The 15,125-nt window shown below is 44.0% G+C and overlaps 1 protein-coding gene and 1 long non-coding RNA gene across 2 annotated transcripts; one reads left to right on the forward strand and one right to left on the reverse strand.

The window, feature by feature from the left end:
- The first annotated feature begins 7,215 nt into the window (after window positions 1–7,215).
- On the forward strand, window positions 7,216–10,028 carry LOC145420239 (uncharacterized). The gene is made up of 4 exons (XR_013901558.1): window positions 7,216–7,560; window positions 8,043–8,151; window positions 8,366–8,468; window positions 9,939–10,028. It is a non-coding gene; the product is annotated as an uncharacterized LOC145420239 (long non-coding RNA).
- A 1,769-nt stretch (window positions 10,029–11,797) lies between these two features.
- Window positions 11,798–14,437, reverse strand: LOC145419965 (uncharacterized). The gene is made up of 3 exons (XM_080288528.1): window positions 14,411–14,437; window positions 13,628–13,672; window positions 11,798–13,535 (listed from the first exon to the last, which is right to left on the reverse strand). The coding sequence occupies exons 2-3, from the start codon at window positions 13,665–13,667 to the stop codon at window positions 12,700–12,702; spliced, it is 876 nt and encodes a 291-aa protein (XP_080144654.1). The 5' UTR covers window positions 13,668–13,672; window positions 14,411–14,437; the 3' UTR covers window positions 11,798–12,699.
- Window positions 14,438–15,125: the final 688 nt, after the last annotated feature.

A 15,125-nucleotide genomic window follows, 5' to 3' on the forward strand; every position in this document is an offset into this window, starting at 1 on the left:
TGGGCCAAGTTACATCTCAATTCACTGTAATCTTTATCAAAAATTGAAAGAACAATTATATGTCAATGCTGGATGTGTGTCCTTTCAAAGTGACACTAAATAACAGAACTCAGGCACATCAGGGAATAATCCAAAAGGCGGATTTATTAAACAAAAATAACATACAAAATATCTCTAACCCATACTACATAACCTAAAAAGAAACAAAGGGACACTTAGAAGCACAAGGAAACAATACTGAAAGGGCAAGAGACACAGTCCAAACATAATCCACAACTAAAATGCCAAAAGAACAAGTCATCCCACATAGCAGACGGGTCTTGCCTGGATCTGGTGTCAAGCCGGCACTGCTGGCTGACTTCTGGCATGGTAAGATGGCACTGTTTATGTGATGGCATGCCACATTTGGCCTGATTGGGTGAATGTGACATGTTGTATAGAGCACTTTGAGTAATATGGGTGAGTAAAAAGGTGCTGTATAAGAATCAGTCCATTCACTGTCTGAACAGAGTTTCGTCATGTTACTTTTGCACTATTATGTTCCAACACATGTTGTTATTACATGGCTTACATGGCTAAGGTACACATTAGGCTGACATCTGGGGCCAGAGCTGAAACTGTTCCTGGCCAGCACAGGGCCAGCAGTGTGTCTGCAACTGGCCTTGTGCTGGCTCATGTGTGGGCCACCTCTGGTAAACCAGATCTGGGCCACCATAGGGCCGTCATTCTTTGCGGTACGCAGGCCATGTGTAAGCACATTGTGTGGGACAGATCCAGGCCATACCAATTTTGCTATGTGGGAGGAATTATGTAAAAATAGAAACATCATAAAAATGAAAATGAACATGAAGTAAAATGTACTGAAAAGAACATCAGTATGGCCATCATTATTTGCTTGGAAAGTCTAAAGTTCCATGGCTTTGAACAGCCAGAGAACGCAATGCCCAGCTTAGAATGACTAAAAGTAACTTCTTTTAACATTCTGTCATTCTGCTTCTATATCAAACATCCACTAAAAATAGTCATTTGAAAAAAAATATTCGCCACTTCTCATCAGTTTGGGTTCCTCTGTTTATAGCAATTTTTAGAAAAGAACCCAATACCTTTGTCACTATACAGTTGTACAGTGAGATACAGAGCATCTCCTACTCATTGCAAACATGCTGGGAGGGTGGCTCTATCCGCCTTAGTGCAGCTGCTGTACCATACTGTGATGCAGTAAGTTAGTAGGCTCTCAATGGGCGAGTGGTGGAAGGGTGAGCTGTAGTCCACAAAGAGCATTCTGGCGTAGCTCTGCCGCTGTTCTAGGTGACTCAGCACCGAGTGGAGGGTGATGGCATCTTCTGTGAATCTGTTTGCACGGTATGCAAACTGGTGGGGGTCGAATTCTGGGGGGAGGTAATCCTTGGTGTGCTGAAGGACTAGTCTCTCAAAGCATTTCATGATTACCGGTGTGAGGGCCACAGGGCAATAATAGTTCAGGCTGGTGATGGGAGACTTCTTTGGTACTGGGATGATTGTGGCTGATTTTAGACAGGATGGGATGGCTGCTTCATCCAGTGAGAGGTTGAAGATTCTGGTGGAGATGAGGGGGACCTGGTGGGCACATGGTCTTAGCACTTTACCACGTATTCCGTCTGGACGCCTTCCTGGGGTTCACTGCTAGGAACACACATCTGACATCGTGCTCCGTTACAGTGAATGGAGCGGTGCAGGAACCAGGTGAGGATGAGGATGGGAGCAGGGCTGAGGCAGATGAATGCTGCTGTTGTTGTGTTTCAAAGCGGGCAAAGAAGCTGTTTATGTCCTCTGCTAGCTGCACACTCAGGTTTTCTGTTTTCACAGTTCTGCCTCTGTGGTTTATGATGTCTATTATTCCATGCCATGTGTTGTTCCTGGACAGGTGGGACCCCTTTTCAGGTCAGCTCGAGCAGACCTGTACAGAGCTCTGTCAACAGACCTACAGGGAGTGCAGAATTATTAGGCAAGTTGTATTTTTGAGGAATAATTTTATTATTGAACAACAACCATGTTCTCAATGAACCCAAAAAACTCATTAATATCAAAGCTGAATGTTTTTGGAAGTAGTTTTTAGTTTGTTTTTAGTTTTAGTTATTTTAGGGGGATATCTGTGTGTGCAGGTGACTATTACTGTGCAGAATTATTAGGCAACTTAACAAAAAACAAATATATACCCATTTCAATTATTTGTTTTTACCAGTGAAACCAATATAACATCTCCACATTCACAAATATACATCTCAGAATCAGAATCAGAATCAGAATCGTGTTTATTGGCCAAGTATATGTGCAGACACATACAGGGAATTTGGTTCCGGTAGATGGTGGCTCTCAAGCACAGCAATGTAAATCTCACACACACACACAAGTGTCTATATATACACATTACACATACATACACAAAGCTATGTAAACCAACTATAAATAACGAATCTAACCTTATATACATAAAATACAGCAATGAATGAGGTGGAATGAATACTACAAAATGTACATAAGGTGCAGCTGCAGTCTGGCAGTGGGAGCAGTGTGACAGGTCAACTGTTAAGAAGGGAGATGGCGAGGGGAAAGAAACTGTTCCTGTGTCGGGTGGTCCTGGTCTGCAGGCTTCTGTACCGTCTGCCAGAGGGCAGCAGATCAAAAAGTCTGTGTGCAGGGTGTGAGGGGTCTGCGATGATTTTCCCTGCCCGTTTCCTGGTTCTTGAGAGGTACAGATCCTGGATGGAGGGCAGGGGGGGCGCCGATGATCCTTTCTGCTGCCCGTACAGTCCGCTGCAGTCTGCTCCTGTCCTGTTTAGTGGCTGCTCCATACCAGACTGTGATGGAGGAGCACAGGACAGACTCAATGACCGCAGTGTAGAACTGGATCAGCAGCTCCTGTGGAAGACTGTACTCCCCCAGTTGTCTCAGGAAGTACATCCTCTGCTGGGTCTTTTTGAGGATGGAGTTGATGTTGGTCTCCCACTTCAGGTCCTGGGAGATGGTTGTACCCAGGAACTTGAAGGTCTTCACAGTTGACACAGGGCTGTCTGATATGGTGAGGGGGAGCAGAGTTGAGGGATGTCTCCTGAAGTCCACTGTCATCTCTACAGTCTTAAGAGTGTTCAGCTCCAGATTGTGCTGACTGCACCAGAGTACCAGCCGCTCAACTTCCTGCCGGTATGCAGACTCATCACCATCTTGAATGAGGCCAATGACAGTGGTGTCATCTGCAAACTTTAGGAGTTTGACAGCAGAGTTATTGGAGGTGCAGTCGTTAGTGTAGAGGGAGAACAGTAGTGGTGAGAGGACACATCCTTGAGGGGCACCAATACTGAGGGACCGAGTTTCAGAGGTGATCTCCCCCAGCCTCACTTGTTGCTTTCTGTCTGTCAGGAAGCTGGTGATCCACTGACAGGTAGCTGGTGACACGCTGAGCTGGGAGAGTTTGGAGGAGAGAAGTTCAGGCACAATGGTGTTAAAAGCCGAACTAAAGTCCACAAACAGGACCTTGGCATAAGTTCCCGGGCGGTCGAGGTGTTGCAGGATGTAATGCAGCCCCATGTTCACTGCATCATCCACTGACCTGTTTGCCCGGTAGGCAAACTGCAGAGGGTCCAGCTGGTGGCCTGTAATGTCTTTCAGATGGGCTAACACCAGTCGTTCGAAGGATTTCATGACCACAGACGTCAAGGCGACAGGTCTGTAGTCATCCAGTCCTGTGATGGTGGGTTTCTTGGGAACAGGGATGATGGTGGAGCGTTTGAAGCAGGAGGGAACTTCACACAGCTCCAGGGATCTGTTGAAGATGCGAGTAAAGATGGGAGCCAGCTGTTCAGCACAGGTTTTGAGGCAGGAGGGTGAGACGCCATCTGGTCCGGGGGCTTTCCTGGGCTTCTGTTTCTGGAATAGTCGGCTCACATCCTGAGTGTGTATTCTTAGTTTCAGGGAGGAGGAAAGGGGGGTGAGAGGTGTGGTGGAGGTCGTTGAGTCTGGGATGGAGAGGGTGGTGGTGGTCGTTGAGTCTGGATTGGGGAGGGTGGGGGTGGTCGTTGAGTCTTGATTGGGGAGGGGCAGGGTGAAGGGGGGAGAGGTGGAAGGTGTGTTGGGGGTCAATGTCTGAAGCAATGTCCCTGGGGAGGGGAGGGTGGGGCGTGGGAGTCTGTCCGTCTCAAACCTGCAGTAGAAAGTGTTTAACTCGTTGGCCAGGTCTTTGTTTGCTTCAATAGTGGGTGGGGGGCGTCTGTAGCTGGTGATTTCCTGCAGGCCCCTCCACACTGACGCAGGGTCGTTGGCTGAGAGCCGTTCTTCCAGCTTCTGGGAGTAGATCCTTTTAGCTGCTTTGATCTCCTTGGTCAGTGTGTTCCTGGCTTGCTTGTACAGGGCCCTGTCACCACTTCTGTAGGCGTCCTCCTTGGCCTTACGAAGATGTTGGAGTTTAGGAGTGAACCATGGTTTATTGTTGTTGTATGTGCAAAAGGTCTTTGTTGGCACACACACGTCTTCACAGAAACTGATGTATGATGTCACAGTGTCCGTGAGCTCATCTAGGTTCTTAGATGCAGCTTCAAAAACAGTCCAATCAGTGGAGTCAAAACAGTCCTGCAGTTCCTGCTTTGCTGCGTTAGTCCACTTCTTCACAGTTTTGACTACAGGCTTGGCACGTTTGAGTTTTTGCCTATAAACTGGAATAAGATGGACCATGCAGTGATCAGAATGTCCCAAAGCTGCCCGGGGCACAGAGCGATAGGCATCTTTTAGAGTGGTGTAGCAGTGATCCAGTATGATGTTGTCCCTGGTGGGGCAGTCTATATGCTGTCTGTATTTAGGGAGTTCGTAGTTTAGGTTTGCTCTGTTAAAATCCCCAAGAATAATTGTAAAGGAATCCGGGAATTTCCTCTCCAGGGTAGTAATCTGGTCAGCCAGCTCGCACAGTGCGTTGTTCGCGTTGGCCTGTGGAGGGATGTAAACTCTGACCAGCATGAAGGAAGAAAACTCCCGCGGTGAATAAAAAGGTTTACAGTTGATGAGAAAACTTTCCAAGTGTGGGCTGCAGTGTTTCTGTAACACTGTGACATCAGTACACCAACCTTCATTAATGTAGAAGCAGACTCCACCACCCTTTGTTTTCCCTGAGAGCTCTGTTTCGCGGTCCGCCCGGTGAAGTTGGAAGCCCGGCAGATTTAAGACAGCGTCTGGGACTCGCTCACTGAGCCAGGTTTCAATGAAGCAGAGGGCAGCAGAGCGTGCAAAGTCCTTGTTAGTCCGGTTTAAGAGCAGTAATTCGTCGACTTTGTTTGGAAGAGAGCGGAGATTCGCGAGGTGAATGGAGTGGAGTGCCGTGCGGAATCCTCGCCGACATTCAAAAACAAAACAACAACAAATCAGCGACCAATATAGCCACCTTTCTTTGCAAGGACACTCAAAAGCCTGCCATCCATGGATTCTGTCAGTGTTTTGATCTGTTCACCATCAACATTGCGTGCAGCAGCAACCACAGCCTCCCAGACACTGTTCAGAGAGGTGTACTGTTTTCCCTCCTTGTAAATCTCACATTTGATGATGGACCACAGGTTCTCAATGGGGTTCAGATCAGGTGAACAAGGAGGCCATGTCATTAGTTTTTCTTCTTTTATACCCTTTCTTGCCAGCCGCGCTGTGGAGTACTTGGACGCGTGTGATGGAGCATTGTCCTGCATGAAAATCATGTTTTTCTTGAAGGATGCAGACTTCTTCCTGTACCACTGCTTGAAGAAGGTGTCTTCCAGAAACTGGCAGTAGGACTGGGAGTTGAGCTTGACTCCATCCTCAACCCGAAAAGGCCCCACAAGCTCATCTTTAATGATACCAGCCCAAACCAGTACTCCACCTCCACCTTGCTGGCGTCTGAGTCAGACTGGAGCTCTCTGCCCTTTACCAATCTGGCCACGGGCCCATCCATCTGGCCCATCAAGACTCACTCTCATTTCATCAGTCCATAAAACCTTACAAAAACCAGTCTTGAGATATTTCTTGGCCCAGTCTTGACATTTCAGCTTGTGTGTCTTGTTCAGTGGTGGTCGTCTTTCAGCCTTTCTTGCACTGAACATAAGTTCCCTGCAATTTCTGAAGAATATTACAGTAAATCTGGCTGAAACTTGGCCCAGACGTACAGCAGGTTTCCCGGAGGAGGGATGTGTTGAAAGTTGGACCTCAACTACTCAGGATGATTTTTAATGAATTTCTGAAATTTCCATAATTGTAGTGTATTGGCTGTATTGAATTGCATATAAATGTCCATTAATTTCTGAGTAATTCTACAGTAAATCTGGATGTAACTTGGCCCAGAGGTACGGTAGGACGCCCAGAGTAAGAAAGTGTTGAAAGTTGGACCTCAACTATTATGGGTGATTTTTAATGAATTTTTGAAATTTCCATAATTGTAGTGTATTGGCTGTATTGAATTGCATATAAATGTCCTTTAATTTCTGAGGAATTTTACAGTAAATCTGGATGAAACTTGGCACACAGGTACAGTAGGTGTCCCAGAGGGGGGATGTGTTGAAAGTTGTACATCAACTACTCAGGATGATTTCTAATGAATTTTTGAAAATTGACATAATTCTACTGTATTGGCCGACTGCATTGGATACAAGTACCCTTTAATTTCTGAGGAATTCTACAGTAAATCTGGATGAAAATTGGCACACAGGTACAGTAGGTGTCCTAGAGGAGGGATGTGTTGAAAGTTGGACATCAACTATTCAGGATGACTTTTAATGAATTTTTGAAATAAACATAATTGTAGTGCATTGACTGTATTGCACTGAATATGAGTTTACTGTGATTTCTGAGTAATATTACAGTAAATCTGGGTAAAAACTGGCCCAGAGGTAAAGTAGGTGTCCGAGAAGAGGATTGTGTTGAAAGCTTGGCATCAACTTTTAAGAATGATTTTTAATGAATTTTTGAATATGCAACCAGACTGTCACGATGGCTGTATTGGGCTGTTCCATTGTAATTTGTGTGCGCGCGTGCGTGTGACTGTTCACGCGCGAGTCTAGGCTTTCAATCAGGATATAAAGCGAAAAGACGCTACCGTAAAGACTGGTGTAAAAGCGCAAGGGAATTCATGCGGCGGATAGGAGGCGGCTGGCTTGACCGCGGCTCACAAATGACGGCTCACTTTACCGCAGTTCCGCGGCATAGAGTGCAGTGCGTAGGGCGGTGGGCACGGACAGGCCTTTCTAAGTTGTTGATGCTCAAGGCAAAATGTTTCTAATGCGTTTTTCAGTTTTCTTGAATTATTGTGGCAGCCGACGACAGCACACGTTGAACCCGAGCTCATCTTCGAACAGGTAAAGCCACTTATTACCGCACAAAGTAACTGATTTTGTTGTTAGCAACGACTGAACGCTGGGTCTCGCTTTGAGTAACCGGAAGTATAAAACCGGACAACGGAAGTAGTGGTCTGTCATGGCAGCCTACGTACGCTCTTACAGAAACCTGTGGATAGCCAAACTGTTGTCTGTTCCACTTTTTGTTTACTTTTTCTTGCTGAGCCTGAGAGAGCACATGCCTGTAAGTAGTTGCTATCTATTTTGTAAGCTTTCCCGCGATAGTTTTGTGTAGCAGTTTAGAGGTTTGTGTGGAAAACTTTCTTTTGTGAGGAAAAACGGCCGCGATGCTAACACGTTAGCCCGTCTATGGGATTTCCCATGTAATGTTAGCATTAAGCTAATCGCTAATAACCAGTGAAAGGGTTTGGATAAGCTTGTGTTTATGTGTTATATACATTGTAGTGCATGGCTTAATGTTTGATGTTGTAAAGAAAATGTAATTACAGCAGAAATGTAATATTTTATTTTTGTTTCTGTACCAGTTTTACAGTGCTTCAACAGTAAACATCTAAAACGTATCCGCTGAGTCCTGGATGTTTATTGTGGACCTGTTAGCTATCTGCCAAGCTAGAAACCAGCTTCACACCCTAGTGAGGGCAGAATAAGTACAGAGGTGTATCTCATGTGTTTACTGTTGCGCGTCATCTGCGTCCTCATGTTTAGCCTGCCGCGGCCGTTGGTTGGAGGAGCCGCAATAGTTTGGAAAGGAAGGAAGCAGTAAGGTCAGTTTCCATTCTGGGTTTTCAGCATTAATAAAGAAACCTGCAACAAGGTGAGTAATGTTTGAGGTCCAAAAGAAATCAACACAGAGACATTTTTACAGTGCTTTTCTACTCTACCTGAACATTCAAAGCGCTCTATACAGGTTGCCTCATTCACACCTGTTCATAGAAGCCCTTTTTCTGTGCTTTCTATCTAACATTCACACACGTTCATACTCTGATGAATGCATCAGAGAGTGACTTGGGGTTAATGTCTTGCCCAAGGACAGTTAGCATGCAGTCTGGAGCAGCCAGGGATCGACCCAAAAACCATCTGATTAGTAGATGACCTGCTCCACCTCCTGAGCCACAGCCGCCCCTTTTAGAGGTAAAGAATAATTTAGAAAGTAAGTACTAGGTCTGCTCGATTATGGCAAAAATGATAATCACGATTATTTTCACTGAAATTGAGATCGCGATTATTTGACGATATTTATTTAACCCTTTAAGACCTACTATAGAACCAAGTCCGCCAGAGCTTATATTATTTTTTTACATGTTGTAGTGCCGTTTGTGGGAGCATTTCAATTTGCTATGCAACTGTTATAGCCCATATTTTAATAATATGTATGCATTAAGTCCATAGTAATTACATTAATTGCAAAAAAGTGCAATAAACTACAAAAAAATTGAAAATAGTTTTTGTTTTTTGTTTTTTACATATATTTCTACTTGGAGAAATTTAAGAGGTTTATCCCTCAAAACTTTAAATACAAAAAAGTTGCAAAAAATAGTTTCCCACCACAGGAAATTTATTTTGAGTGTCTTCATAGTTTTATTTTGGAGATACAGCAATTTTTATATACTGCAGGAAAAACGAAAAAACAATCCTATGATGCAAATTTGCAAAGAAAACAGCAGGTGCATCAAAATAAACTATTTCCAGCAGTGCAATTCGAGTTCTAAGCATCCCAGAAACTATTCAGAAAGGTCAAACATGAGCAGTATAGGCTTTTAAGGCCTACAAGTAAAAAACTACAATTTCCGCGAAAATGACGTCACTTCCGGTTTCGGGCAGGAAATGGCGGACATGCGATCGTTCGCGCTGACATCTGTTTCACTGTGGGAAGTGTTACGAACAGCTGATCGGATCGGCAAAGCGTGTTTCTGGAATATTATGTTTTTGTTCCTGCAAGAGCTTTTTATGCAGTTTTTGCAAAGCTTTATGTGGAAGGAAACCGTGACCGAGGACAAGCTGATGGCATCAGATGTAAGTACAACTCCTCCGGTTTCATATGCAAAACAAATTATTGCGCTAGCTTACACGGTTCAGGTTCTACAGGGATTTAAAAATAGTTACACAACACGGAGCGTGCTGCTCTGACCGGCTTTAAAGGGTTAACAATGACTTTAAAAAATAATATAAAATAGTGTGCAACACCACTGAAGTTTTTTTACCTCTCTTTTCAACCAGCGGCAGTCACTCTCCTCTCCAAATAACTTCTGCTTAGCTTTCCGAGCTTCCCTCGGGTCCTCTTAATCAGCGGTCTCCAACCTTTTTTGTGCCACAGACCGGTTTATGCCCGACAATATTTTCACGGACCGGCCTTTAAGGTGTCGCGGATAAATGAGGGAGGGGCTAATAATTGGCTCGGTCATTTTTAATGATCGTTGAAAGCCCAGATCGTAATCGTGATTAAAATTCGATTAATTGAGCAGCCCTAGTAAGTACAGTAATTTTTTGAGGTGATTTGATTAAAAAAAATCATTTTTGCTTCTAATTACATAATTAAGGTGTAATTACATCTTCCAGCAAATTGATACATAAACGTATCATTTATCTACTAAAAATACATAGGAGCTGGCGTCATGTTGTGGAAGCTGCCATCTTGCCCCACCATCATACACTGGCTGAGATGGGCATCGCTGCTGCGCCTTTTCACGTTTTATGTAAGTGGATTTATACATTACTTTGAATTTAAAGATGTCAAATAGCTCTTTCACACTACATATGACCATTTCACATTTGTACATGTATATTTTGGTGATCTCTTTCTCAGTATGTTTTTCTTCTTATGGAAATAAGCTAAGATTAAACCGGTTAATGTTAGGCTCCAGTGTCCTAAAAAAATCACACCTTTCCCCTGATAAACAAATTGATTGGATTCTCACATTGTGTGGGAATTGATTATCAATTACAACTTCAATGAGCCACTTCAAAGAAAGTTTCACCTGCGTGGGCAGCAACAGAAAGTCCAGATGTGGAAACAGAAGGTTTCCACATTAAAATATCGATATTTTAATCATTTTGGGTGAAATTGTAGTTTTTCATTAACAGGAACACAGTGGAAAGAAACTATCATTCAGATTGTCTACATTGGAAAGAACTACTCCCTCTTCCGCCTTTTATAGTCATGTGTGAAATACGGCTGTATAAATGTGTGGCAGCCTGTGGCGTGCGCAGTCACAACAATGGCTGAGCGTAACTGGAGTCACGTGCGCACGTATTTTACATCCACAAACAGCCGAGACGTGGTTTGCGATACATGTGGCAAGAAAATGAGGTGTTGTGGCAACACCACTAACCTTGTCAAACACCTCAAAGTAAATAGTATCACAGAATATGACGAGCTTATGTTGAGGTGAACTGAAGAGGAGGAGAAGGACAGGTGCTGCTAGGGCGAGACAGACGTCTCTCACGGAGTCCTTTAGTGCTGCAGGCAGGCAAGGTGTTCACATAGTGCACAACTTCAGGTTTGTATTTCTATATGATGAACTCTGCATTATTACGTGATAAGAACAAGTAATCTGATGTCCTGTAATCATTATGACGCTATAATTTGAGATACAATAAAAGAGTAAAGTTTTTGTACACAGTATCGGATCAGTATCGTCGATACCACCCTGAATTTTACTTGGTATCGGATCGGAAAGGAAATCAGTGGTATCACACATCACTAGTGAGCAAACGTCAGGCCAAGCTGGAACTGATTCCTGTCTTCTGTGACTTCTACAACACTGTCCAATAGAGACACATGAATGAAATGCAGCGTCATTAAAAACACTGACGATCTTTATTTAAAAATGTAATATATTTACATCCGAATAAACTTTTAGGCATTACGCTGACGGACGGATGGATGGACCATGAATGCTTCCTCATCCTTCTTGTCATGCACCATGGAAGTGTCTGAGGGGCTTTTCCACTTGGAATGGGGATACTGTGTCCACACTTCAGAGGTGGAGTTTCCAGCATCTCACCTGAGCCTCATCTGCAAATAATCAGCAGGAGGGCTTCTTAAACCAGCGCTGCCTGCTACTCCTCGCCAGTTTGTTCTGCCATCTCCAGTGGTAACTAGGCTTCGCCTCTGCTCCAGTTCTGGCGTGCTCCTTCCCTGTGTTTAACCTTGTTTTCCCTGTGTTTAGGTCTCCTCTGCCAACATACTCATCCTACCCTCAAACTCCCTTACCCGTCCAGCAACAACTTCTCCCTCTGTTGCAGAATTCCCGTTGGATTGTTCCCATCAGGAGCCAGGTGTTCAGTCTCTCGATAGCTTTTCCTCTGGTTCCTGCTCTCTGCTGACACTCCTAGCTCGAGCCACGTTCTCCATTCCCTCTCTTTAAACAAAGTCTCATAAATAGTTTAACCATGTGCATTGAATCTGCATTTGGGTCTAAGCTTTCTATGGAGGCAAGAAATCATCACAGTGACATCTATTCAATTTTTTAATTCAATTTTATTTAAAGAGCGCCAAATGACAGCAACAGTCACCTGAAGGCGCTTTATATTGTAAGATATACTTACAAAGAAAACCCCAACAATCATATGACCCCCTATGAGCAAGCACTTTGGCGACAGTGGGAAGGAAAAACTCCCTTTTAACAGGAAGAAACCTCCGGCAGAACCAGGCTCAGGGAGGGGCGGCCATCTGCTGCGACCGGTTGGGGAGGGGCAAGGAAAACAGGATAAAGACATGCTGTGGAAGAGAGACAGAGGTTAATAACAAGTACCATTCAGTGCAGAGAGGTCTGTTAAACATAGTGGGTGAAGAAGAAACACCCAGTGCATCATGGGAATCCCCCGGCAGCCTAATGCTGGGCATACACTGTGCGATTTTTGGCCCATTTCGAGCCGATTTTTCAGTCGTGCGACAGTTTTGGGGGTCGTCCCGAGTTTGGCCTTGATCGTGTGTCGTGCATCGTCTACATAACGAGGGTAACGGGGTAACGAGAAGCGATTAAAACCTCACGACCAGCTCCCGATCACCAATCAGGAGCTGGTCGTAAGAAATCGTAAGAAAATCAAACCTGCTTGAAATCCTGTGGGTCGTCCTGAGGGTGTCACCGCAGCGTCTCACACCGCGCACGCGCAAACGCAGAAATGAGAGCGAAGAGACGGAGTAGAACGGCGGTGCGGCGTGTGATCGGGACACAAGCGATGGAGGCACAAACTTCTCACCCCTGCGAGTCAATCGTACAGTTTGAGCAGGAGCTGAATAACGCGACTGAAAGAAATCGCACAGTGTATGCCCAGCTTATTGCAGCATGGAGGATTCAGGGTCACCTGAGTAGGCCATCAGCCTACTAAAAGGATACTGAAGAAACCCGTCGAAATAGTGTTAGTCTTCATCACTGCTGTTGCTGGACTCATTTGAACACCTCCGAAGTTTGCAAACAGGCAAGTATTCCTCTTCTTCCTCAAAGTCCTCTCGGGAACGCTTCCTCGAGCCTCCAGCTTCATGGTTGTCAAGCTCTTCGTGTGCATCTTCAAAAAGTTCATCACTGCTGCTCTCAGAGTGATCGCACACAGCTGAGCTGGTCCCCGAATCAGAGTTTGCAAGCCTGGATTTTTTGCTACTACGCTCTTCTTCGTCTACATCTTCCTCTCTGGACCTTTTCGTGGATCCACCAGGCTGCGGTGCTTCTTCTGTTACCTGCTGATTGATGTCCTCATCGGCAATATTACCAGCATGAGGACAGCCCTCGCTATCAGTGTCAGAAGCAGAGAAGAAGTCAGAGTCATCATCGCTCCATCTGATTCTTTTGTTTGGTTCCAAATCTTCCTCATCCATCTCTCTAGACCTCCTCCTGGAAACACCTGGCTGAGGGTCCTCTTCTGGGATGTACTGGTGAACATCCACACGGTCTTCAAATGCCTCCTCATTTTCAATGCCAACAACAACCACAGCATTATGATCCTGGTGCTGTTCATTGTTGTCAGCATTGGCATTATTGTCCCTCACATTAATATTTTGAGCGTTGACATTGTTGTCATTGTCATCGTCATCGCTACCGTAGAAGTCATCATATTGTCCCAGTGCTGAAGCTATTAGCTCATGCAGAAACCAACGAATATCACGGAGAGCGAGATACAGGCTCACGAAGCCTCCATTAACTGCTTCATTAGCAGGTTGCTGATCTCCATTTGCAAACCTTTGTGGGTTAACCTGTCGGCCTGCAAGATCATTAAATCTTTTAATTAACATCCATAACTATCTGCTGAAAATCAGTTTTTCATCAATTTCAAGACTGAGCACATGTGCTTACCGTTTTGGTTATTTTGTGGTCCGTCTCCACTTGCACTCATTTTGACTACAAGGAACACAAAACAACAATGATCAGTAAACCTCAACTAAGAATCTTCAGAGAATTTGCTTTTTTTGTGATGACTTCAGGCTGCGTCCGAACGTACACGCCTATGTTTGAAAACGCACGTTTTCCTTTTTCGTTTAAAAAAAGAAAAAAAAATCCAGTCCACATGTGCAGTTTTGAAAAAATATCTCCTTCCACATCTAAACGCTAAAAACAAAGTGAAACGCTGTCAAGAACACGCCAAATCTTAACTTAATGTTGGCCAATCAGAAGTCTAGAAGCCTGGGTGGGAAAACCTCATAAAACCTTACGTACTTCTGAGAAGTTTTTGTCTTTTTCTGGAAAAGCAGCTAATTTTGTGTTACTTTCACGTGCCTTCATCGTTTCAAATGTTAATAACTAAAGACAGCTTTTTGGCTGGAACAGACTCACAACTTTGGAATGGACAAAATGCATACAGCATACATAAATGTCATTTTTTTAAATGACATTTATTCCAAACCGACGTCAGGATTTGGGTTGGGAGAGCGTCTGTGTTGAATGTAGAAGCCACGTCTGATGCCTCTGTGTTTCTAAATGGAGGCACAGTAACTGTGTGTATATGTAAGCGTGTAAAAACTGCAGATACTAAGAGTAACAGACACAGTATGTTGTCTACAGCTGCCATTGTAGAAACTGATCTCATGTAAACACTAACGTGGCCACAGCGTCAACAGCGGCGCACACTTTTGACATTACCTGAGTAAATGTCCGTTTTCCTCGTCCACACCTAAACACAAAAACCTCACCTTTCAGTGACTCAATCTGCTGTTTAGGTGTGGAAGAAAGGCCCAAATGCAGAGACAAAGCTGCGCTTTCAGAAATGTGGACGCAGCCTCAGGTTCTCAGAAATTCTAATAGTTTGAGAACAAAACTTAAGTCTTCTCTATTTTCCTAAATGAACAAAATAGTCTCAGAAATAATCGTGTTAAAAAGAGCTTCTGTCACTCTGAGATATGATTAAGAACATTTTCTCATTTATGTACATTTGTTTTCCTGAATAATAGATCCACATCATCCTCTCTATGATGGAAAATATAGTCTAGTCTTGCACAATGTAAAGTACATAAATACTGTCCTGGCAGGCAGGAAAATCAGGCTTTATATATTTAAGTAAATGCTCTTAAGTTTATAAAGTGAAATTTGAGCTTACTTTAGTTCTTGGTAAATTACAGAGCAGTTAATTCTCAGGGAAACGTCGAAATGTCACTAAATAGTGGTCTGCTTTCATACGGTTGCAGTGTCTCTTCAGTTTTGTGTTCATATGCTGATGTTTTCATTCAAAACATGCTTAAATGCTGTGATGTCACTTTAGCAGCAAAGACTGTGGAATGTGCAGAGATTCTTTTTACATTTGCTCAGAGTTTGATATCTTTTAAATGGAGACAAAACAAAACAGACAGAAGTGAATCTA

The sequence above is a fragment of the Astatotilapia calliptera genome, chromosome 14, assembly GCF_964374335.1.
Source record: "Astatotilapia calliptera chromosome 14, fAstCal68.1, whole genome shotgun sequence".
Classification (NCBI taxonomy): domain Eukaryota; kingdom Metazoa; phylum Chordata; class Actinopteri; order Cichliformes; family Cichlidae; genus Astatotilapia; species Astatotilapia calliptera.